This window comes from Haemaphysalis longicornis, unplaced genomic scaffold (genome assembly GCF_048455015.1).
Source record: "Haemaphysalis longicornis isolate Haplotype H1 unplaced genomic scaffold, Haemaphysalis longicornis Haplotype H1 scaffold_7, whole genome shotgun sequence".
Lineage (NCBI taxonomy): Eukaryota > Metazoa > Arthropoda > Arachnida > Ixodida > Ixodidae > Haemaphysalis > Haemaphysalis longicornis.
Genome location: NW_027526422.1, coordinates 51489212 through 51514391, shown reverse-complemented (window position 1 = coordinate 51514391; position 25180 = coordinate 51489212). Strand labels below are relative to the sequence as shown.

The following is a 25180-nucleotide window of genomic DNA, read 5'->3' as shown; positions in this document are numbered from 1 at the left end:
ATGCACTCTCTGCCAGTCGCTCCCTTGTTTAATGAGCATGCCAACGCCTCCCCCTTTCTTCATTCCTGTGGTCCTGTTGCAACCTTCCCAAACATAATTGCCTATGACCGGTGGGGCTTCTACGTCTCGGAGGTGAGTCTCGGCTAAAGCGTGAACGTCTATTCCTTCTTGTTCAAGTTGCTTTAGAATTTCCACCCACTAATCAGGCTTTCTGCCTCACTGCATATTTATATAGCTGATTAAATATTTATTGTATTTGGTTTTCCCTTTCCGTTTACGGGGTCTATTTTTGTCTTTTACAAAATTGTTCGCTCCATTGTTTCCACTTAAATCGCTTCTGTCAACGTTCTCAGTTACGTCTGTAGGTTCTCCATTTAGCTCTAGGCCTGGCTGCCTCCCAGCGTTGAGTGTGCATGTGTCCCCTGCTTCCCCTATGTCTCCTACCCAGTGAACGCAAGCACGTCTTGTAGAAGTCTCAAACTTATCTTGGGTAGCTGTCCAAGACATCTTAATCTGCACATTAGGACAACTACCACACTTCTATACGACATCTTGGCAAGACCTCCAAGATGTCTACGCAACACCTGATCAAGATTTTTATAGACATTGCCAAGACGGGAGATAGCCATCCTGTAGCTCGGCTAACGCGACGCTATGCCTGAGCTACAAGATGTCTTGCAAGATATTCTTGATGATATCTGAGACTGCTAAAAATTCCAACAAGACGTTTACAGGACGAATACTAAACACCTCATAACTATCTGGATTGAAAGCAACAAAACGTTTATTCTCCGTTTTGACGACGTTCTCAAAAATTTTGAATAGCAATCTACGAGACGACTTCTAAGCATGCCAGATAGAGACATAATGTCTTGTGAATATGTTATTGTGAAGATGAAGATGATCTTGTGAAGATGAAAGTTTTATGAAATCGCATTTGGTCTCACTAAGTTCTGGGAAGCTTATGATTTGCAAGCGCCTGCTTACGAGGCTGCGCCGCTAGCTGCTCCTTTTCGTGCGGGAAAGGAGATAGGCGAACACCCCTTACGGGAAATGCCCGTTTCGGTGAAGGAGATTCTCCTTTGTCGTGTGTCACCAAGGCGAACGCCGTTTCGGTAGCAGTCCTTCTCTGCAAAGGCCTTTTAGGCGCCCGTGTGTCAGGGGTATAAGACCTTGCAAGTCCATGGTAGACATCTATAAGACGTTTTGTGTTCTGTGGGCTAGTTTGCCTTCCTTAGCTGCGCGGGTCCCCCTAAAAAAGCTACCGCTCTCCCACCTAAGCGCCACCCCACCTTGTTTCCTAGCCTGGGGCTGAAGTGAATCCCGTCCCACTGGAAAGCTTGCCTATGCCCAATGCTGCCCACTACCCTGTTCACGTCTATCACTTCAAGCCCAAGTTCCTTGCCGCGCCTCACGATCTCGCTGTTAGCAGCGAGTACTGCCCGTTCGGTGTGCACGCCCTGCTTCATCACCTCCGGCACGGTGCAGACTGCAATGAGCACATTTGGGGCCGTCGCCCGCAGGTCCCCTTCGCTATCTCCTGGCCAAGTTTTTCCTCCTCTCCCCAGTGGCGTAACTAGATAGGATGGCGCCCGGGGCAAATATATTTTTGCGCCCCCCATGATAATAATGATAGTGATTATATTATTATTATTATTATTATTATTATTATTATTATTATTATTATTATTATTATCGTCATCTATGTTGAAAGAAGGCCATCTGGCTGTTTTGGGAAAGCCAATGAGTGATTTTTTGATTGATTGTTCGCTACAGTGGACTATAGCCGTCTTAGCATATGTATTCATCGTACCACACCCCAGAAGTCCACAAGGTTCGAAATAAAAGTGAAAGAAGAAATGGACCTTGTCGGTCACCGGTTCTCATCTTGCTTTACATAAAATAGGAGCATGAAATGTATTGCTCAAATGATTTATTGCAAACTTCATATCTACATACTATGCCCACATTTTTTATTAATGGTGATGATGCGTTAAAAACTCATCCCGGCAATCCCTGTTGTCTCCTCGTCGCATATCACTGCCGTTTGTGACGCCGGTGCTGATGCTCATCGTCAGCAAGTTGCCAAGAAAAACAATTGGCTCCAATCCACGCTGTGAAGGTGGTTGGAAAGCAAAGCCTTAAACGACACCCACAACAATTGCCCATGCGACGTCACTTGGATTCACACTCGTGGCTCTACAAAGAGTGAAACGAGATTCTGTTCTCTCTCGGAACAGCGCAAAGGGATGAGGACGAGGCGTAGACGGGACACAGCGCAGATTAACAGATGTTTATTGCACAGAATTACTTAACTACAGAATTCTGTTGCAACAAATGAGATAAAGAGGGAAGATGAAGATGTAGAGGGAAGAGGGAAGATGAAGAGGGGAGATGTATTTAAGTAATTTTGTGCAATAAACATCTGTTAGTCTGCTGTGTCCCGTCTACGCCTCGTCCTTGTCTCTTTGTGCTGTTCCGAGAATGCTATACCAACACGCCCAAGCTTATACCAGAGTCCTTCAATGCGTCTCTGGTCATAAAACTCCCGACCAAGTTTCGTATGGGGACAAAGGCTACCGCGAGGAGCGCCACCGGATCGGAGGGCATCGAGCGGCCGCCTCTGCTCTGTAGCCAGACCGGCAGGCAGGAACGCAGTAGCAGCATGCCCGTTCGCACCAAATTTTTTCTACACTCACAAAATGGTAAGTCCATTTGAGCGGCCCACGACATAGAGTTTCTGAAACTCTATGGCCCACGACACGTAAAGCGTAAGCCCATTGCTGATCAGGCGGCGAGCGTCTGTTTTATCTTACTCCGTGGTCCGTTCCCTGCCAAACGCGCTCTGACCACGCCCCCGGCTGCCCTCCGATCAACACCAGCGTGTTGATCGGAGGGCATAGGGAAGCTCTCCCATAGCGGAGGGAAGCTCTCCCATAGCGTGACGGCGAAGTTTCATGACCAGAAAGGCATTGAAGGACTCTGCTTATACATTAGTTAAGATATTCTGCCAGCCGTTACCTAAAATTCTCGGGGCGGCGTCACGAATCAGCAGCGTCGGCCATGGCCGGGCGTCCGCCGCCGCTGTAGCCCGCCCATGAGCACAGCCGCTGGATGAGAGCCTTTCATCCAGCGGCCGTGCCATGAGTTGGCGGAAAGAAAACGGCGAGGAGAATCTTTCGAAGGGTGAGACAGCGCAACCTAGCCAAGCTAGCTCGGGGCTGCGGCATGAAATAGAACTACAGCTGCAGTGAACTAGAATATTCTAGTTCACTCTAATAGAACCGTTGCGGCAGGAAATGGAACCCGGCTTATCGACTGGTGGTTTTGCTGGCCTATTTGCAGCACGTGCGTGGGAGTAGCTGTTGCCTTTCGTTGATTCCACCTCGTGTGTCACCTCGGCGCATGCCTCCGCTTCGCTGCATGGGCAGAGGTGTTCGTCATTTGTTGCCGAAATGACGCTCCTTTCTAGCTTCCTCTCAGCTGCTTCTAACTTACCCTCCACGGCCCTCCGCTCGTCGCGTTCGTTACTTAGCGCTGCCTCCAATTCTACGCGTTCTAGCCGCGACACCACTAAGCATAACCGACACGCACCTGCCCCTTCGTCTGCCTCGCCGCCATCCCGCTATCCCGCTGAAACTCCTCTGGGTCTACCTCCCCTCCCCCCTCCCCCCCCCCCTCCTCTTCCCTTCCTCCGAAGGGCCGTTTTTTTTTTTTCGGCGAAAAGTGGCAATCCTAGTTTAGTGCACGGTGTAACGCTTATATTCTAGTTTCTTTTTGCTACGAGAACAGACTGACATACAGGCACGTGTATCATAAAAACTGGGTGAGGTGGCTAAAGAATTATCGCACATTAAAAATAAATAAAAAAGAACGGCTATGAAATGCAATGTATGAGCACAGCTCAGTTGTGAAGGGGCAAGCGATCCATAACAAAAAAAATCAATGCTACAAATAGTTACAAAATACCAACCATCTAATGTCTTAGCAGCAAATGGTACGGTTCCTTTTAGTCGTTTGCAAGAAGGATCCCAAATGTAACTTTTTTCAACCTCAGCAAGGGGAAAGGTCTGCTGGACCTAAACGGTGCAATGCATAAGCACTGCAGGCTCCATTATGCGCGTCATTACCAGGCAGCACTCTAGTTGCAATTTCTAGGTTTTCATGTAAAACTGGATTGGTCCCCTTCTTTAATCGAACACCGAGGAAGCAGAAACATTATTTGCCACATTGGTGTCTGGCAATCACAAATTTTCCTCTATTACTGCTAATCAGTAGATTTTTCCTGAATCACCAATTGGGCCAAAAGCAAAAAAGAAGCATAACATAATAAAAAAAGTATCCACAGCTCATGAACTTCTTTCTGATGAAACTTACAATAAATCAACACACAAAATATAGGCGGCTGCACCGACACAACACAAAGCGTGTGCAGGCGCGTGGCCGGTACCTTAGTTTCAACTCTGGACAGAAACTAGATTTGTTCATAAGTGTTCCCAATTTTCTGCGGTGCTGTCCCTTCCATAGCAAGTCATTAACTGATAGCAAGGCTAAGCAATAGAATAACGACAGGTACAACAATCAATGCTGCACAAAGGTGGGCCATTTCACTGCCTCAGTAAGTGCCTCAGAATATCTTCAGTGCCCCTTATCCCACCAGAGGGAGAGAGAGAGAGAGATGAAACGTTTATTATTAGGAAAAAAGGAGGTGGGGTGATTGTCTTAGGGGTGGTGCCCTCCTTCCAGGGCCCCAGACTCTTCTGCTCCTCTCCGGGCTCGAAGAATTAAGTCCTGAATCCCGAAGTCGGAGCTGGCCAGAGCTGCCTCCCATAGCGCGACCGTATTTGTGGGGTTGTTTCATGAAGGCCAGATGATATGGCAGGCCCATGTTGAGTGAAATAAGTTGGAAGGGTTTCCGCATTTATTGCATGCGTCTGTGTGTGTTTGAGGGAATATTTTGGATAGCCGGGATTTGTAATTAGGATAAGTGTTCGTCTGGATTTGCCTCAGCGTTTGAGCTTCTGCGCCAGAGAGGTTCTTGTCCGGGTTGGGGAAAAGGGCTCGTTCACCTCTTTGGACAGTGAAGCGTTCGCCAAAGCCACTTGGGAGGGGCTGCAGAAGGCTAGGACTGTTAGCCGCGCGGTTTGTAAGATCGCGCGCAGCCTGGTCGGCCCTCTCGTTTCCCTCCAGCTCCTCGTGTCCTGGAGTCCAGACAATGCGCGGTGGATTTGATTCGACATTTTCGGCTCTAATTTTTTAAGTCGCTTGTGAATTCTTCCATTCATAAGGTTTTGCGTAGCCTTTTTGGAATCTGTGACTATTTGGAGGCTTTGGTTCTTATGCTGCCCATACCTTATTGCCAGGAGGAGAGCACCAGTTTCGGCTTCGTCGGCATGCTTTTAGCGTGAGGCAATCCTTGATGGCTCCTTCGTGATCAATTATAACTATGGAGGCATTTTTCCCGCTGTAGAAAGCAGCGTCGGTGTAGATGACTTTTTTTTGTTGTTTTCAAGTTGTTTCCTTAGGAAGGCTACTCGTGCTATTCTTCTCTCTTTGTGCAGGCAGGGGTCCATGTTTCGAGGTGGGGGGAGCACTTTCAGTCGTGTTCGTACTTCTCTGCTCATGTCCACTTTGTCAATAATCGAGCGTACACGCGGGGGAACCCAGCTCTTTGCAGGATAGCCCTACCAGCTTTTGTTTTTTCCAAGCGTTGTTCTTGCGAGATGAAGAGTACGTGCCTCTCTGATTTCTTCGAAGGTGTTAGATACACCCAAGCTCATCAGCTTTTCATTTGATGTATAGTTTGGGAGACCGAGGGCTGCTTTGTAAGCCGTGCGGAGTATGTACATTGGCTTGATCAGTCTCTTGTCTGTTAAGGCAGTGGAAAGGCAAGCTGACTAAGGCCTGCATAATGCGCAGAGTTTCTTCTTCCTTGAGGCCGGCTCTGTTTTTAGTTATTCTTCTCACTATTCTTGCAATTTGCACAGTTGACTTCTTTATTTTTTCTATGGTGAAGTTTGCCTTGCCATATCCCTAGGACTCGTATTTGATCTTTTTCGGGTTCTCCAAGATTAATGTTTATTGGCCCTGGGCTTACATAGCGGGTGCCGTACGTGGATTCGGATAACTTCGGATTTTTCTGGTGCGCATTGTAACCCATTTTGTGCAGCCAGGTTTTCCACCAAATTTGTAGCCTCTTGAAGTACGTCTTCTTTTGCAGCCAGTGATCCTTTAGTAGCCCAGATTATATATCGTCGGCGTAAAGGGTAAAGCCTATGTCGGGAATGGTTTGCAGTTTTTTTGTGATTTTGATCATGGTAATGTTAAAAAGCAGGGGGGAGATTACGGAGCCCTGCGACGTCCCTTTGTTGGGCATAGGAAAGGGATTGGATCGAATGTCTCCTATTCCTATGGACGCGGTGCGATCCGATAGGAAGGCTTTTACATAATTGTATGCTGGCTCCCCACAGTGCAGTTCATTCAGTGCCTCCAAGATGGCCTGGTGTGAGACATGATCGAAGGCACCTTTCAGATCTAAGGCTAGAACGAGGTGTTCGCCTCCCTTGGGGATGTTTTGCAGCACTTCCTCTCGGTGTATTAGGAAGGCGCCTTGTGTGGAAAGTTCGGTCCTAAAGCCCAGCATGCTAGGCGGTATCATGTCGTTATCATATAGTTGACTAGTCTGTTCGCGGCGATCCTTTCAAACACCTTCCCCAAGCAGGACGTAAGGGATATGGGCCTGAGAGCATCAATTCCTGGTGGTTTTCCTTGTTTCGGAATTGTGACTACGTCCGAATGTTTCCATTCCGGCGGGACTTCGCCCTTTGTCCATAATTGCTCGTTGAGGTACTCAGTCAGCTCCTCCAACTGGCGATCGCCGAGATTTCGGATCATTGAGTTTGTTATGCCATCAAAACCTGGTGTCGTGTTCTTCTTCGCTGCTAACATTGCACTGTAGACCTCTTCCCTTGAGATCTCCTTATCTAGGAGCTCATTTGGTCTACCTTTGTACGCTCCGGTGAAAGGCATTGGGAGCTGTGTTCCAGTTAGTTTGTTTTTAAGTTCTTCGGGAAGGGCATCATTGCTGCCCTGAAAGGTATAAGCAATTCGTTTCAGTAGGTGATTGTTGCGTTTTTTGTTGCGAGGGGTCGAGCATACTTCGAAGCAGTGCCCTGGTTTTGGAGGTGCTCAAGGTGCCTCGCAGAGACTCGCAGAAATGATTCCAATTTTGTCTCGCTAAAACGTCTGCATATTCTCTCGCCTTTTTGGTGATTTCTGCGATTCGTTTTTTAAGTTTTCGGTTTTTCTTCTGCCTTTTCCACCGCCTTGTTAGGCCGTTTCTTGCCTCCCACAGATGGGCTAGATGGGAGTCGATGTTTGGAGTTTGTGTCGTTCTTTGTAGTGTTTGGGTAACGCTCAGGTATTTATTCTTGAGCTGAACGCACCAATCCTTGATATCCTTAATAGATGTGATTTTCTGTGAGCTGTCGGTATCGTTGGTTAGTTGTTCTCTGAATTTCTTCCAATCGGTGATCTTGACTACCCCCAAATTTCTCCTGAGTTTGGCCATGGTTTGGCTGTTGAGACTGAAATGCTGATAATGGCGTGGTCGTCACTGCCCAAGTTTTCTCCTAAGTTCATCCATGTGACGTCCTCGTCCGTCTTTACTAAAGTTAAGTCTGGGCATGTGTCACTGCTCGTTCCCCGCCTGCTCTGGTAAGCTGATTGGGATCAGTGATGAAGCTTAAATTGCAGGCTTCGGCTACAGAGATAATGCTCTCTCCCTTTTTCGTGTTGCGCTTATAGCCCCATTCTCTATGGGGGGCATTGAAATCGCCTGCAATGATGACTTGATTGCCCTTGGATTTTGTAATGGTTTGTCGGAAGAGCTTCTCGAAATTGTCGTCCCGACTGGATGGCGGACTGTAGATGCTAAGGACGAAGGTGCTTTATCTCCCTCTTTTTGTCAGGATTAGCTCTACAAGGGCATGTGACGCGGTCGTTTCAAGCTTGTGTTCTATCGCTGTCACGTCTTTCTTGACCAAGGTGGCTATACGCGTCGCTTCATCTTCCTTTATGGTGTAGTATCCCAGTAACCTAGGGTTATTGCCAACTTCCTGTAGACAGATTATGTCTGGTTGGGATGGGGCTGCTTCAATGTATTTTTCTAAACTGTGTTGCTTGCGCTGTAGGCTTCGGCAATTCCATTGCCAGATTTCTAGTTTTGTGTTGGCAGTGGGTGCTCTATTATTCATCGTCAGTGGAGCTGAAGTCAGTGTCGTCTGCATTGGGGTCTATTACCTGCATTTTTTTGTTTCTTGGAAGCTCGGGCATTTCCAGTTTGTGCTTGCCGTCCAGATTTCTAGCAAGAAGCAAAGACTAAAGAAAGAGAAGAAAGCCAAGCAAACCCTGGAAGCAAACGTGAAGACGTCGAAGCCTGGCAAGTTCTTCCCCACATCGCAAAACGAAAAATAGCGTCCTCCGCGTCGACGGCTCCCACCTCTTCCGAGAGAAGACATCAAAATCATAATGAAACCTCAAAAAGGCCTACCGCTGAAGGACTACACCACCTTTGAAATCACAAAAGCCATCATAGAAGCGTGCGAACATGGAGAACAATATCTCCACCACTTTCTGGTCCGCCCACACCTTGGCTCAAATATCATTATAATGAGTACACCGGATATGCAAGCTGCCAACGCCTTGCGAAAAATCACTCGCATCACGATGAGAGGCGCCTCATATGAAGTCGTCACGTATGTTGCCTTCTCGGAGGATGAAGTCAGAGGAGTTGCCCACGGCTTTCCAGAAAACACCAGCCCGGCTGAACTCGTGAACGGCCTACGGGTCCGCAGTCCCAACAGCAAGATACTACAAGCCCGCATGCTCGGCAGCTCCAAGACAGCACTCATCACCTTTGAAGGGAACAGAGTGCCAAGAGCGGTGTATTTCTACGGCGGGAAAATGCCCTGCTTTCTCTAGAGACCAACACGACAGGTGTGTCACATATGCATGACCGCCGGACACCGGTCAGACGTGTGCCCTACACCAGCAATCAGGAAGTGCCCTACGTGTGGAACCAGTGACCCACCAGAGGGAGAAACAAGATAATAAAGAAAGAACGTAGGAACCACCACGATCTGGCAGGCCAGTACAAATTTGTGGCTGTACCTTTAGAGTAGGGGACGTGCTGCAGAGTTCTCCCTCACCGAGTAAAAGTGTCAACAGCTGGTAGTATACAAGCGAACTTCTCTGTGGCCAATAACTGTGTTAGGTATCGTACCTTCTCAACTGCTTCAACTGGGAACAAATGCAACCTACAATGGCAAAATATTATGAATGCTAGCTCACTCGCAGCTCAACAGTAATAACGAGTCAGAAATTGGCCACAGCAGTGTTCTACTAGGAATGACGCATTCAGTACGAGACGACCAATTGATTGTCCCTCACTGTCTAGAACACAATAGATATTTTACACATATACCATAGATGCATAAAGTGACCTCTGTGCAACTGTGTGCAGTATTTCAGACTAAAAAAAAACGACACCACACTCCAGTTGCAACACGTCATTCTTTATTATATATCACATCTCGCAAGGTGCAGAAAACGTCCTTCTTCAACAGTGCTCAGCACATTGGCACTGCTTACATCACAAGTACCAATATGGGAAGGGGGACTTGTGTATTACGCGCAGAAGGGTTCAGGTAGCAAATCAGGCCTGATATATAAGTGAGCAGTCAGTTACCAGTTGAACTTGAATTTGCCGACCTGTCCCTTAAACTGCTTTCCAAGGAAAAGGCATCCACCAACAGAACAAATCACTAATTTGCGATGCTACTATTTGAATCCCACATATGAAAAAAAAAAAAAGTGTAATGAAGCTCTCACCAACATTAAATTTTCTTTGAAAAGGCTAACCTTTCATGTGTCAACACCATCCAAAAAGTCATAAGGCAATTTCCGGGAAGGGCTTCAAACAAAACAGGATTCACTACATCGTTCTTTCTGGTGAAGAGTTTGTATCTTACTACAGGGTCACTTGTTTTTTCCCCCCAGTGATGTAGTGATGTGATAATGACAAGAACCATTTTGGAAAGAAAGACAATGAAATAACCCAATGACCAAGACAATTATGTGAGACTGTACAAAATCATTTACAGTGGACAGCAGGCTTTTTAAACTTTACGAAAAAGGAGCTAGGGATTAATTATACCCGGAGAAACTGACCCCATATTCGTGTTTCTCCTACATAGTCTTTGTTCATGACACCATCTTTAAAATTAATTCGCATGAAGCTGTTCATAATATACCTGCAAATAGATTTTGTAAATATAACTATCTGTCCATAGCAATTATGACAATACAGTGATGGCTTTGCAAGAACACTGCTGCTGAAACAAAAAGGTATTAAAAAAAAAAAACTTAATGTATCCAAAAACTGCATTTCCAACACCAAAGCAGCCTCACCGATACACTTAACGTCCCCAACAGAATTGAATTGTCTCAGCTTCACCATCATGAGGGTTTGGAATGAAGTAGTGGGCTGCTGAGTTCCAGAGATAATGCCCGATGTTTCAAGTTGCCGCTAGGCCACACAACGCAGCAAAACCGAGCTGATGGCATCTACAATGAGGCTAACAAAATATCCTGTGTCTGGGACAACAAAACTGTTAGCTGCTTGTGCAAAAACAAAAACGAAGAAAGCATAAGGAACGTAGTAGCTTTTCTTGATACAGTGAGCTGCAGAAGAAATGTGATCTTGAAGCAGCGACCAGACGACGACCGCTCAGCCAGTGCCTCAGTGCTTGCCCTGTGCAATGCGAACTATAACGACAGTGACGTTGTCGCCACTGAGCTTCCGGACTGCCTCGTTGACGAGCTTGTTGCAGGCAGCCTCGCACCGTAAATCCAATGTCCTTTTTTCGTCCCCTTCAGCTCCTATCGTCTCGTCCTGCGCCAAAAAGAAGACGGCTACTGTTGGCCCTCAAGCAGCGGTACACACTTTCACGAATAAGCGAGAAAGCGATTACGTTTTGCTTCCTTTGCCCCTACAATGTACTTCTAAACACAATTACATTTGACCATAGACAATATTGCTGCAGATTGTACGGATTTCAGGCGTTCCAAATTTGTTCTCATCGTGAGCACAGGCAAACATTGAAGACCTGAGTACTACCGTTTGCCTCCCAATCTGCTTCTCTCTAACACATTTTTTTTCCTTTAAAAACTGCACCCTGCATTTAAAAATATCCCTTTTCGTTGAAGATTGGATTGTAGCATTACAGTTCATGCGGTGATTGTATTCCACGCATGAACCAAGATGCTACAAGTCACCCTTTAATGACCAGTAATCCAAGAAAAAGTGCACGAACCAACATATTAAAATGTTTACCTAATTAAAGAAACGTAAAATGCTTGTTCTGGTGCATCATAGCACAACTTACTGTGGCCAAGTCACACCTTACAAGTTATTTGGGACATTATCGTGCCTGGAAGTTGTTGCAAGCCGACTACTTTGTAATGCTAGAAGGAATGATGGAAAAAAGCGAACTTTGGTACGTACACTGTTTATGCTTCCGTTAGTTTTTTTTATCAGTGTTGGCACTTCCAGCATGCTTTATAAAAACACAGTTTATACCGTTATTAAAGTTACTTTTCTTCTCAAATTTTATGCTGCCGTGGCAAGCGTTTTTTATGAAGAGGTGTACTGTAACGTCTCCCGCTGAACTAAAACTTTACACCTGGGCTTTGGGGCGTGCTGTAGTGGAGCACTTCGGATTAATTTTGACCACCTGGGGATCGTTAATGAGTGCTGAAGTCTTGACACAGGACCGTTTCCGCCCTTCGCCTCCATCTGAAAAGCGGCCACAAGGGCCGAGACCGAATCCGTGTCGTTGAACTATGCAGCACAATGCCTTAGCCACTGAGTCACTGCTGTGGGTTTTCTCCTGAACTACTGAACGTATCCAAAGTACCGATTTCCTCTAGTTTGCGTCTATGCTGTTAGTCGCAACTATTTTTACTTGAATGCAGTGAGGAAGCACTTCTGGTTATTCAGTTTCCCGTTCTTTTTGCAGCAAGAGGATGGGAACCTTTCAAGCTTTTGTTGAACCCAGCATTTTACATGAAAAATATTAAACTGTACTTTCTGCATTCCTGAACAAGCTTTCACTTTTAATTGGCGACTATTCTGGATGTTTTCAGCAGTTTTCTTCAGTCTGGACTGCTGCATAGGAACTGCAGGGCTCAGGAAATTCTGAACAGGAAGCATGGGCAGCGGTCACCAAGATTCTGCGAGCATTAAATGCAATCTGTGGCTACTTGAGAGCTGCAAAGCCTTTCTTAGAAAGCCACTGCCGTAAGCTGCTTACCTACACTTGACTTCTCGTTATTCTGCTGGTCACACCCACATGCTTTTCCTGAAGCCCAGCCTATCCTGCCCCTACTTAAAGTTGTCCTCTAGAAGGCTTGGCACGGTCAATAACTGTCGCTCATGAAGCGAGCACTTTAATCAAGATGGTGCTAGGAATGGGGGGTTAAGATGATAAAAGGGGGAATAAGTAAGCCTTGTGTGGACGGGAGCATTTCCAGCCCACATACAGATACTTCAAAAAAAGAAATTCTCGAGTAGTCGGAGCAGAGAGTTGCCCCGCCCTCCCAAGGCAGGCAGAAATAAAAAGAGAGACAAACAGACAAACCTGTAGTGTGGCGAGCACGATGGCCAGCACCTGGTCGGAGGTGAAGACCTTCCAGAGGCCGTCGCAGGCCAGCACCAGGAAGCGGTCATGAGGCGTCAGCTGGCAGCGCATCACGTCCGGCAGGCAGCTCACCCCGCACCGCTTGTACTGGCCGTCCCCCAGCGAGCGCGACACCTCCAGGAGGCCCATCACCCGGCCATCCCTGCAAGGTCGGAGGAGGGAGGGGGTGCCTTGGTTTGCGGCTGACATTACTGCAGCTGGTATTTCTTTGCAACAGCCGTGTACATGCATGGCTATCTCAATTTTATGTCCGTCCTAACTAATAGCTCCCCGTAAAGGACACTTCCCTGCAAGGACATGGACAGTAAGGGAAATCCAACTTTACCAGTCCATTCTAAATACTCCCTGCAAAGGGCGGTTTACTACAAGGAGATGCAAAATAAGGGAAAGTCAACTTCATCTGTCCATTATACATACTTCCTGTAAAGGACGCTTCACTGCAAGGACATGCTAAATAAGGAAAAGCCAACATCAACTGTCCATTCTACATACTCTCTGTAAAGGACGCTTCATGGCAAGAACGTGCAAAATAGGGCACAGCCAACTTCATCTCTCCATTCTAAATATACCTGCCAAAGATGCTTTACTGCAAGGAGATGCACAACAAGAAAAAGCCAACTTCAAGGAGGAGGGCACAACGAAGCTGAATGTAAACCAAAGGAGGGGGAGGAAGGGAGTTCTATAGCACCCTTTTAGCACAAATACTCATTGGTGTTCTTCATAAAGAAACCTAAGTAGGGCTAAATATGGTGTGCGCAGGATCTTAAAATATGCAAATAACTTTGGCATCAGTGCAGCACTAGCTGGATGTAGCTGCTGCACTCAGAGAGAAGCTCATGTAATGTCAAATATCAGTATAAAAATTGTATTCTTTAGTGCTATCCTTTAAAGAACCAGTAGACAAGCTGAAAGCAGCAGTGTTACTTAAAAACGGAGCTTCAACTTCCAAACATCAGACTTCAGTGCGAGTCATACACTACTGTGCGCCATCAAAGCATGGCAGGCATTGCATGCTCTGCCCTTCAAGAGTGCCCTTGTTAAGCATTGTGAAGAAAAGCAAAAGAAGCCGCAGAATACCGAGCGAAAACACATTTTCTTTCGCCAAGTTAGGCAGCGCTAAGCCATGGCTTTGCCAGTTGCTATTTAAATGCTTTGCAGTCACGATAACACCGTGAAACTTGTTTTACTGAACATGTGGTAAATTGTTTTCTTTTAAGCAGGCTGCACTGCAACGAACATAATGGGAAGGACATCTAACAAAGTCCAAGCTTACACATAGTCCGCTAAACCTGGCTTCAGTTCTACACACAAATGCTTTGCTGGGAAGACATGCTGACTGCAGCCAAACATGTAGCTTATCAACCAACAGCAGAAACATACAGCTGCAAATGCTTTTGAAAAAAATGTAGCTATGTATCATGCACATTAAATAATAAAATGATAAAAATACCAACCAGTTTATTTGTGAAGGGAACAGAGAACTTGACATGACAAGAAAGCAATTGCAATTAATAAACTTGCCACCCTCACATAGTTCTGCAGCATTCAAGCTAAAAAACAAAAAGGAACAGGACTCCTTCAAGGCTTTTGTCTGGCCAGAAGCGAGAAAGGGATGGCTGAATTACAAATTTAGAGTCCCATTAGGCACTCTACTAGGTTGATATGTGGATCTCCCCTTGTATTTTGAAATATGAAAATTTCTCAATTTGACTCTGAATCATGGTCATGGTTTGGCTACTAAGGTATTCTAAAGATAGGGCTGCCTGTTACTATTCAATTCCAAATGTCATCCATGGTAATGTCATCCATGGTAATGTTTCAACAAATCAAAAATGGTTCAAGTCACTCGGTGAGAGCAGATCATGCTTTGAAATGCTTTCACCGAGTCACAACGAACAGCAACCAAAAGAACAGCAACCAAAAGCAAGAGGCATTCAAAAGACCTGGCGGCTGCAGAAAAGAAACAGGAAAGATAATCACTTCACAAATCCTCCTGCTTTCTGTATGCGCATCCTTTCCCCATAGTCGGTTGGGTTGTGATCTTTGCTCAGGGGCACCGAGATATGCTTCTTGGATTCCTCGTGGTACCGGCACAGGATGGCCTAAGAAGAAACACACAGCACACTGTAGTTCTAACAACAAGCACAGAGAATGGACAAAGTTATACAAAATAAGAGCTTCTTGCTCACACGCAAAAATTGATGGACAAGCCAGGCGTCAAAGACAGGGAAAGACAGCACAAAAAAAAAATTACTCCCAGCTCCCCTCGCGGGAACCCCTGTGTAGATGCGACGCATAGGGGGTTCTGTTGTTGTTTCCGTTAGGTTGATTCTCCCATCGCATGAAATGTGCCGTGAACAATCCCCTGCAGCGTCTATGACGCAACATGGCGCGGCTATGACACAACACAATCCACTTTAATCCAATCCAATCCAAATCCAAGCCAAGCCAATCGAATCCAATCCAATGCCCCTCGCGAGAGAGTGTTCGCTATCGGAGAGGAGAGGGGGTGAGCGGCGGAGAGCGCAGCTCGCGCGGCGAGGAGAATGGGGGAGGGGTGTGAACAGACAACGACAACGCCGTATGGAGGGTCAAGGCGAGTGAATGAGATGCTGTCGCATCTAAAAAAGAAAATGCATCCTGTAGAACCGGACTTCTTTGCCACAGTATGGCCGTCACCAATACATTGTATTAGCACTGATGGATTATCAAACCCCAGACCCTTGCTGCATCAGGGCTCTACTAAGGTACCACGAAGCCCTACTACTGAAGTAACGCAAAGACAATATACAACCTTTTGAAAGAACTAGCCTTCGGTAACGCACACAACTTGATTCTGGTCTTGAAGGATGTTGTTTTGACATACACAGACACACACGAAAAAGATAAACAAATATTGAAAAACTTTCAAATTTTGCACCGCACGTCACAATGACATAATAAAGGGGATACTAAAAAAAACTGGCCAGTCAATGTTAACTCCATGTCGGCATACAAGTGGCATGATCAAACGCAACCAGAGGTTCCACTACAATGGTACAGTCACATTTCTTGGCAAAGGCTTTTTTGTCAGAAGCTACCATACAGACAGACAAGTCCCTGTGACATCACAGACTGGGTGAGAAAGTGGCTGAGCCCAAAGATGCATGTTCACTCCCAGCCACACTGGCTGCTTTCCTGATGGAGGCGAAAAGCCAAAACTTGTATCTGTCTGCATACTCCCTTGATGCAAGGTTGTAGATAAAACACTGACTCAAAGGGCAGGGCTTGAGCCAGGGCAGGGCTTGAGTTTAGAGATAAAACATCTGTGCATTCCTCTCACACTGCCTGTATCTGTTGCAATCAACAGTGGTCTACATGTCAGAAAGACAATGTTGGGCCAGAGACCTCTATGGCTACAGTCTTGGGATGGAAAAAGTGTGAAATGATAAAAAAAAGATAACCACCGAATGGGGGCTACCCTTGTCAGATACCTCGGACCGGCATGTAGTGCCGGTGGAAATGGCTCCATTGATAAGTATGAGAGTTATTACCGCGTTCTACACACAAGCTACTCTCACAGTGTGAGAGCAGCCCAAAATTGTCTTGCTGCATTTGTTTCTCTAAGCCACATCACACTGAACTTTTTTCTCTCGGTAACAATTTACATAGGTAACGACATGCTCTGAAAGGAGCTTCCTAGGATATGAGCAAATCTCAGACAAGTAAATCTTATGATTTCTGCACAGCCTTAGTTTGCCATTAGTACTACTAATAATAATAATAAAATAAATAAAAAAACACCCAACCAAACTTTAGCAACAAGCACTCACCATTTTTAGACATCAGAAATGTACATGGAAACAGGGGTAAGTTGCCTTACAGCAATTCTCAGGAGTTGAAAACAGACAGAAAAAAAAAAAAGTTTTGGTGAAATCATTATGCAGCAGTATCAGCCACTGCAAGCCTGGCAAGCAGAAAGTTGAAAACAACATGAGCGCGGTGAGACAACAGAAGCTCGTAGTGTTTCATCAAAAAACAAAATTAAGCGTCCATTGTTGTTACTTTGTATACAAAAGAGCTATATTCAGCCTTATACAAACAACCAAATTTGGAATGCCATTATCAAGGAGAATGCTCCAACAATTTACTTGCTAGCAGAATCTAGAACTTTTCCATTACATTGAAGCTTATACTTTGCACCCCTTTTTGCCACACGAAGTCATCATCCTTTCTTCGTGGTCCTGTAATTCATCAAGAGACCAATCCACTCAAATTTTCTTTTTTCCCATGGGCTGTCACCAACTGAAACATCCTAAAATGTCGGGGCACTTTATGCATCGAAGCTACACACAGGCTATAAGGTGCAGTGTGGTGGAGGACTACGGATTAATTTAGACCACCTGAGGACCTTCAACATGCGCAGAAATCTCAACCCGCAAGTGTTTTCATTTTTCTTTCCCATGCTGCGGCAGGACTAGAAAAGCTGACTTGACATTGTAACAATGTATCTAATTGCTGTTCCCAGTGGCCAATGACGGAGGTTATTGTACGTTTGTTGCTTAATTTCTGCACCCCCCCCCCCCCCCTTCCCCGTCCCTTCCACTTTGGTTCAGGGCCAACATTGCGCAGCTACATAACAAACTTAACACAGACTCGTAGAAGCCTAAATCATTTTGTGCAGGTCAAGATTTTATAAACCTAAATATTGTCACCCTAGCCTCCCACTCTACGTGGGCCTGTCCTTCCAATCCCTTCCCTTTAATCACCCGTGACGAGCAATGGGAGGGCGCGCTGGGTAGCTCCGACCCGGGCGTTCAAATCGCCTCGGTGGAACGAGCTGCCGACCTCCAACCGGCGGCCACCACACTTCCCTAACCCCAGTCGCTCAATAAAAGTTTCTCTCTCTCTCTCTTTCCACAACAAGCAATGAATTTGGCCACGTATAAAAACCTGTACCCATATGCTCAGTATAAAGAAGAAATACGTTACCCACTGAACCACGGCACGAAAGCTGTCATTATGATTTTCGTGTTAATTCATCGGCAGCCCAAGCCTTAGGAGAGCATGTTTACAAGGCCCGGATATTATCTTTGGCCACAGCGTGGATCATTAAAACCTGTGTAGAGATTCCCTCACCTTGCTGTCCCCTAGGTTGGCGATGTAGAGGGTATTGTCAATGGCAACCACAACCACAGCCGTAGTGCCGTCTTTCCACGAAGGCTTGCAACTCGCAGCCCTCTTCAGGAAATCCTCGTCGGTCTTCTTGAAACTTTCCATAATGCTCCTCTTGATCTCCTTTTCAACATGGCTCATGTCACCTGCAAAACAGTCGCAACAGAGAACACATCATGAGAGCTTGTCCACACTCCCATCCTTCAAACACTACATCACAAATTAAACCTTGCCAGATTCCTTAAGAAAACAAAAACCAGTTCAATGATGCAGCTTGATTTCACAAAATAATAGAAAAAAAAATGTCGACAAGACATCAGCTGCACAAGCAATGAGGCAGGAATAAACAGTTGTACCAAAGCAAGAAGTTTATGGAAGCCTCAATGAGTTGATCCTTGTGAACAACCGTGTTGTATGAGAGCACCATCTTATCGCAGCATGCTTAAACGCTTTCAGCAGGCATTAGTACTCGTTTTATCTGGCTGCTTTTGGAGGAATAATTATGCACAGTGATTCTAGTCTGCCCTTACAAGCACAATCACAATAGAAGCGTCTCAACAGCAAGCACTTCAAAGGAACGAGAAAAAGAGCAAAACTTCCCTTTTCAGCTGCACCAACAGCATTCAACAGCAGCGACCTGTCACAAGCTGCTTCAGTGGTATAAGAGGAGCAGTGGGCAGCAACCACACTTTATTTTAAACACTATGCAGAACATCAGCCAGGCAGGGGCTCTTGTACGTAGAGAGAGAGCTTGAAGGTTAAAAAATTCTACTATAACAAACCAGCGTACAAATAATACAAATGCCCAAGATTCTGTTTACATGTTGAAGGCAAAGCAGACTGGCATCGCGAGCTTGTTAAGTGACAGTGAAAAAGTACTCGTAGGTACCTGGTGACTGCGCTAAAAGTCATCTGTAAAAGTTCGTTGGTGTCCCATGAAAACTGTGATAAGCACTGGCTTTAGGAAAATAGCACAAAGGCAGCAGCGTTACTTCATGAAGCAAGTACAGTTAAGTTGAACATTCAAGGCTGCAATTTTTAAGGCAAAAGAAAATTATGGCACTATTTTTTAAAGAACAGATTGTTCCTAGACACCTCCTTGACTGGCTTTTAACTCCCTCGCTGTCTCTTCCAATTCAGCTGTTGCTATAATCGCTTTCACTATTACTTAAAAACATTCATCATCAGTGAGCAACGGTTATTAGGCCATGTTTCATTACTTGCATTGTGGCTGGCGACATGGTCCGGGACAAAGTGGGCCCATAACCAATATGTAGTTATTCCCTGCACTGCAGTGATTTTCAAACTATGTAAGTGTGTGCAGTAAATGACCAAATAACAGAAGTACGTATTACCAAACATGGCTTGGCTTCAAATGCTACGCATATTCTTAAAGGGGCCATGCAAACAAAATACGTTTGTTGAATTCGAAAGATTTCTTGTTTTATGGTGCCCCCAGCACTTGTCCAGAAGCAAACGATGCTTTATTCACTGAGAAATAACCAATTTAAGTTGAAATTTTGATTCACCTATCAAATCGTGTGTTTTCATGAAATCTTCCAAGGACATCACAAGAATGCGCCTTGAAGCTAAGCTTTGTGTGCTGTGAAACCTTGTTTACTGTTTGTCAACCGTCTAGGTTGACAAACAGCCCGTCACCATACCGCAGCGGGCCGTTTTCTGCCTTTGCTTTGTTTTAAATGTGGAGCATTTCTTAGGCTCGCCTGGTCCTGCGTCGTTGATGGCGGCGCCGTCCACACGCTCACTGCGCATGCGCAACTCTCCTCCTTACACCCACAGCTCCGCGATAATACACTATAAAAAAAAGAAATAGTTAGCGGTGCCCGGTTTCGATCCCACGACTCTCTGGCCGCAACGGAAGGTACGCGGTGCTCTTCCCACTACGCTACAAATCCGGGACAGGAGCAAGTGCTACGAACGCGCCTTATGTCCTTGACTCATTCAAACTACGTCAAGAAGCTACTGATACAACGAAGGCACGCGAAGCTGAACGTCAACGGAAACGACGAACTGAAAACTTTAGAGGGGGATGCTGAATTTCCCGTGGGAAAGCTGTGGCGGGAAGCGCCACGCGCCTTGCAGCTCAACCAGCCCCGTCCGCAGCGCCTCTGATGCTGATTGTCGCAGGATGCCCCTAGGGATTGGCCAACAAAAGAATCCATCACGAGATAGGTTCGCGTTCAACCACCGTCGTCATCTTCCCGTAGGGGAACCGCCGAAGAAGAAGAACGAGAAGACAAAGCTGCGAAGAGGAGGGTGTGTACATTGCTCTCAGCCGGTGCACCAATGTCAACAACCTTTACCTCACCAAAGCTGACGGAGACTACCGATTCTACCACAGAGACAACATCGACAAGAACATGATGGACGAGTTTCGGCGCCTCGAGAACCACCGCCTACTCACCGTAACAGAACAGCACTTGCGTGCCTTTGCCACCGTTGTGGACCCGGACGCGGAATTCCCTCTGGCACTAGTAAAAACCAGATCACTCAACATAACGATGTTGATCACTCAACATAACGATGTACAATGGAACCACACGGAACCGCCACGATGCTTCACATCCTCATCAGGGTTCCCCACAGGAAGATGGTGTAATTTTTTTTTTACCTTATTTGTACCTGGCTTGTTTTTGTTAAGGTAGAAAATATTCGTTTCGTGGGACACGGTGTTCGCTCAACAAATATGGTCACGTAAGACACAGTCGCTTACGCCAATCGGCCAGTGTCGTCTGAGACAACCCCAAAGTGCCGCAGTGCTGTGCAGCTAAAACAAGCACACTGCGCGCAGTACCAGCAGCAGTACGCTTCAGTACTTCATAACTTCCACTGCTTATCCCACTGTTCTTACTGCTATAAAAAAGAATGCGCGCTAAATTTAAGCGCAAATAGCTCGTTTGGCAAGCTTATAAGCCGTGCCTATTTTGCGTTTGCTTTCTCCGGACTCCGCCAATCGCAGAGCTGGCACAAATCACAGGTTCTGTAGCGGGAAAGGAGCTACTGGGTCGCATGGCCATTCCCTTTTTTTTCTAATTATACAGCTTATTTGAGCAAAGTTTACGTTAAAAGTGGGGTATGATTGTACTGAGGCATCTTTCGAACGAACCAAACTTGTCTTTTATCTGCATGGCCCCTACAAAAAGCCGCGTAAGCATCATTAAAGCTCATTGCAGTTGTCTTTGCAGGTGACAGCAGGAACACTGCCAAAGCCCACAGCGTGAAACAGCTTCCAAGTTCCCGTGGCGGCCCCAAGAAACACCCAGTTGAGGTTTTACGTGCTGATGCAACATCTGGGCTGTGAGGCACCCTAGCTACAAGACCTACAGATTAATTTTGCCAACATAATTTAGAAGACGATTAACTTACACAACCTCAAGATTTTCTGAACCTTGACCCACAGGCATTGCTACTTCTGGGAATTGAACTTAGGAAATGAACTTGGATTGTCAAGCATAGTAGTGGAATGCCCTATACATGCAGCGGGTCTAAAGAAGACTTTTGCGGGTCAAACCTTGCACATTCCCCAACTGTAAATAAATTTTGTTTCAAGACGGAGAGAAAAAAAAAAAAAAAGACGTTTTTGCGGCATCATAAGCTCTAGTTGTGGTTTTGCAACCTCCACGTTGCCTTATGTATGCTGTTATTGATTCTTCACCATCATCATCAGACTATGCCCACTGCAGGACAAGGATCTCCCCGATCAACTTCAACCACTTCTGCTCTGAGGTGCCCGTGACCAATCTTGGCCACACAATTTTCCTTTTAGTATTTAGTTATTTTTAATTTTTTCAAAGTTAATGGTCTCCCTCTGCTCTCAGTATCGGTTGTCGTTTTGTCCTACAACATGTCCAGCCCAAGTCAATTTGTTTTTCTCGGTTTTAACTATGATATCTTCCACCTGAGGTTGCTCACTGATCCAAGATGCTTGCTTCCTGCCTTCAAGCGTTACTCCTATGATCTTTTGTTTAATGGCTCGTTGAGCTGGCCTAAGTTTTCTTTCCAGGTGTTTAGTAAGGCGCCAAGTATCTGCTTTTCATGTCGCCACCCACCATAATCATTGGTCGAATACGATTCTTTTCAGTGATTGGGGTGGCCTACCATACAATAGCAACAATATATCTGGGACATAAAACTACTCTTGAATGTACCACTACATTCTAATTTTTTCCCCTAAACAGCGAGCCAGAAAATTGTTCACTACTTGGTTTTTGATGATGACCATAATGATTACACTCAACAGCACAAAGGGGACGTACCTACCACTGCATACTAAAAGCAATTCTGTTGTAAGAGCTACAAGACATTAACTGAACTATTTCGTAACCAGGCACCTCCTGCTAGCCACAGGGCCCTCGGCAAATTTTGCATTTCCTTCCCCCTGCCATTGCGGGGCGGATGGTGTGGGTGCAGCTGCCAAGGGAAGAGCAAGAAGAGAATGGGTGTACTAAACTGACCTTGGGCCCTAAGTGTTTAAGGAAAGGCGAGACACGCTCATCATCATCATCGCAAGAATGGGGAGGCAGGCAGTAAGTACCCTTCGGAAATCGGGTGGCCAGTTGCCGATGCAGCTGCTGAGCAGCATGCCGTGAGGCTCGGAGACCATTGTGCCCGTCAAAGACGGCATAGTATGCGAGCCGGCATCTGCAAGGGAAGAGGAGACGGCGTTAGTCAACCCCTCATTGTACCGTCGACTTTTTGCTGGGGGCCTACCACTCCCTCTAGACTTGTCTATGGGCGTCCACTCTACTACCCTGGTGGTCCACCGGTCGTCAGTTCACCTCACTGCATGGCCAGTCCAAGCCCATGTTTTTCTTAACGTGAACTGTGATACCTTGTACACGAGTTTGATCCCTGATCCAGGAAGCTTTTTTTCCCCCCCATCTTTAAGTGCTTGTTTCTTGTAACTGTCCTATTATTATCCATTCCATGGCCCATTGAGCCGATCAAAGTTTGCTTTCTAGTTGTCTAGTAAGGTGTCAAGTTTCAGCTTCGTATCTCACCACTGGGAGGATGCATTGGTAGTATATTCTTCTTTTGAGTGATAAAGGTAGCTTACTTTCCGTTATTTAAGAGTGCTTGCCAACTGCACCCCAGCCCATTCTTCCGCTGTGCTGTTATTTCTTTTTCGGGGTTGGGATTGGTATTGACAACCTGTCCAAGGTAGTCATATTCTTCTACTTATTCTAGCGTTTCATTATCTATGCTGAAGAGGGTACTTTTCGCATGTTTATTTTATCATTACTTTAGATGTATTTATTTTTATCCCCATGGCAAAGCTTTACAATTGTAGTTCCTCAAGCATTTCTCACAGGTGTTCTCGACACTCACTGAGCAGAACCAACCTCAAATAACTCAAGTATTTTCAGTTACCTCTAACACTGAATCTTCCCAGTCAAGCTACCTAAATACTCCTCCAAACATATTGTTCCTGTTGTAATCCCTTTCGGATTGAGAACTGTTTGCTTTGCTTGTGAAGGAATATCATGCCCGTACATCCCTCACATGTCACCTAGGAGTCTTAACGCTGGTCTCCTCTATTTCCTTGGTCTTTCAATGCTTCCAGAACTGCTGCGGTGTCTATTCAACCAATCGCTTTCTCATGTAAAGGGATTTATTATACTCTATGAGATTTTTTTATTACTTGATTGATGACATGGATGTGTTCCAGGCAATGGACACCTTTAAAGTCCTTAAGCGTTATATCGACAACTCATGTCATGCGCACTTTGTGTTTTCATATGCCCCATGCACAAACCTGAGTGTTAATTACACCAAGGAAGAAAGTGGCAGAAAGACTTGACAGGTGACAGTGGTGAACGCTGCCTGTCACCAAGGCACTGGTCTCGCCATAAACATCCTTGTTCTCAAGTGGGGCCCGACAGCTCTGTTAGACATGCAATATGTGCACATTTATTATAATTTTTTAAATGTTCTGTCTGCAACAATTAACGTACAATAATAGTAAGTGTTAAAGTCGACTGATGTTACTAGCGTAAAAAAAATGGGGGGAAAGGCACAGCCCACGAGAAAGTTGCGTAAAATAAATGACCATAAACAGTTACGAATGCGAGAACATTCGTGGATCTTTCACAGAGATTCCACGCGGTTACTAACATGGAGCCGTGCAAATTAGAGACTTCTGCGTGATAGGCGTCTTGGATGACATGGGAGTCTTGCATTTCCTCCCGTTCTCCCTTGCGTTCAGCCACGAAGCCACGTAGCGTGAAGACGCCTGCAAGAAAGAGCGTGGTCGGTTAGCAAAGCCCCAGACACGCAGACGCAGCAGTGTTACCCATACTTTGCGACGGCCTTTTATTCTGCGAGTCATTTTCGTCTTCGTGCGGCCTCTTTGCAGCCTGGGGTGGTGGGGGTTTCGTTTCTTGAACCGACGAAGGCGACGGCAGGTCGTCGAACAGCGCGTCGCTGGCCGTTCTCACGACGATTCTGTGGCCGATCTCCCTGGCTATCGGCTCCCGCCGAATGGGCTTGGGCACGTTTTCTGCTTGATGCAAAGCATAAAAATTCAACAAGTAAAGCGTGAAAGGCCCCACCACGCAAAGAAGTTGACAGAGACTTGTGCGCCCCAAATGATACCTGGCTCTGGAAGATCGCTGAACAAATCCATTTGATAGCTAGCTAGCCTACGCCCAACAGAATCGGGGCAGTATTAAAAGTGGGCTGGCTCGCGGGCTGCCTTTTTGATCACTGATTTAAATGCAAGTATCAATACACCAACAATATCGCAACAAACTCATTGCGGCCCCACCGCTACCGAACAGCTACCAGCTACCACGCGGCGTAATCATGTTTAGAAAACGTGAAACAATCAACATTAATAAAAAATAAATATGTGTATTATATGGTTACATAAAACTATTTAATTAAAGCAGAAACCATTTAAATAATTGTATTTTTAAGTGATAACAAAACTTAAATGTATTTTACATCTTTAACTTTTGTTTTGCAGGTTTAGAACGTTTAGGAGGTTTAGGACCTTTGATCTTAAAATTAACCTGCCACGATTAAGTTTATATTTGAAAGCTCTAGCAAAAATAGCAAGTTGCTTGTGCGCATTATCTGAATTTTGACCCGGTAACTTCTACCAGTGGTTCAGCGGTGGTCACATCACCTTTTGAGCTGCTCAGCAGCTTGCACAAAACTTTAGTTGGGGAAGTTTGATATAAAAGTGGTACGATAACCTACGATGCCGTTGTTTTCCTGATGATAGACAACGTCAACCTGCG

The 25180-nt window shown here is 45.7% G+C and overlaps 1 protein-coding gene across 2 annotated transcripts; it reads right to left on the bottom strand.

Moving 5' to 3' along the window:
* Window positions 1-9554: 9554 nt before the first annotated feature.
* On the bottom strand, window positions 9555-24736 carry LOC144145606 (integrin-linked kinase-associated serine/threonine phosphatase 2C-like). 2 transcript variants are annotated; one of them, XM_077677278.1, is made up of 8 exons: window positions 24531-24736; window positions 24235-24438; window positions 24051-24168; window positions 22471-22577; window positions 17880-18061; window positions 14742-14863; window positions 12702-12903; window positions 9555-10954 (listed from the first exon to the last, which is right to left on the bottom strand). In XM_077677278.1, exons 1-8 carry the CDS (start codon window positions 24559-24561, stop codon window positions 10802-10804), a joined length of 1119 nt encoding a protein of 372 aa, XP_077533404.1. In that variant the 5' UTR covers window positions 24562-24736; the 3' UTR covers window positions 9555-10801. The 2 variants fall into 2 exon arrangements, with proteins under 2 accessions (XP_077533404.1, XP_077533405.1); XM_077677279.1 differs by having other exon boundaries at window positions 24235-24435.
* Window positions 24737-25180: the final 444 nt, after the last annotated feature.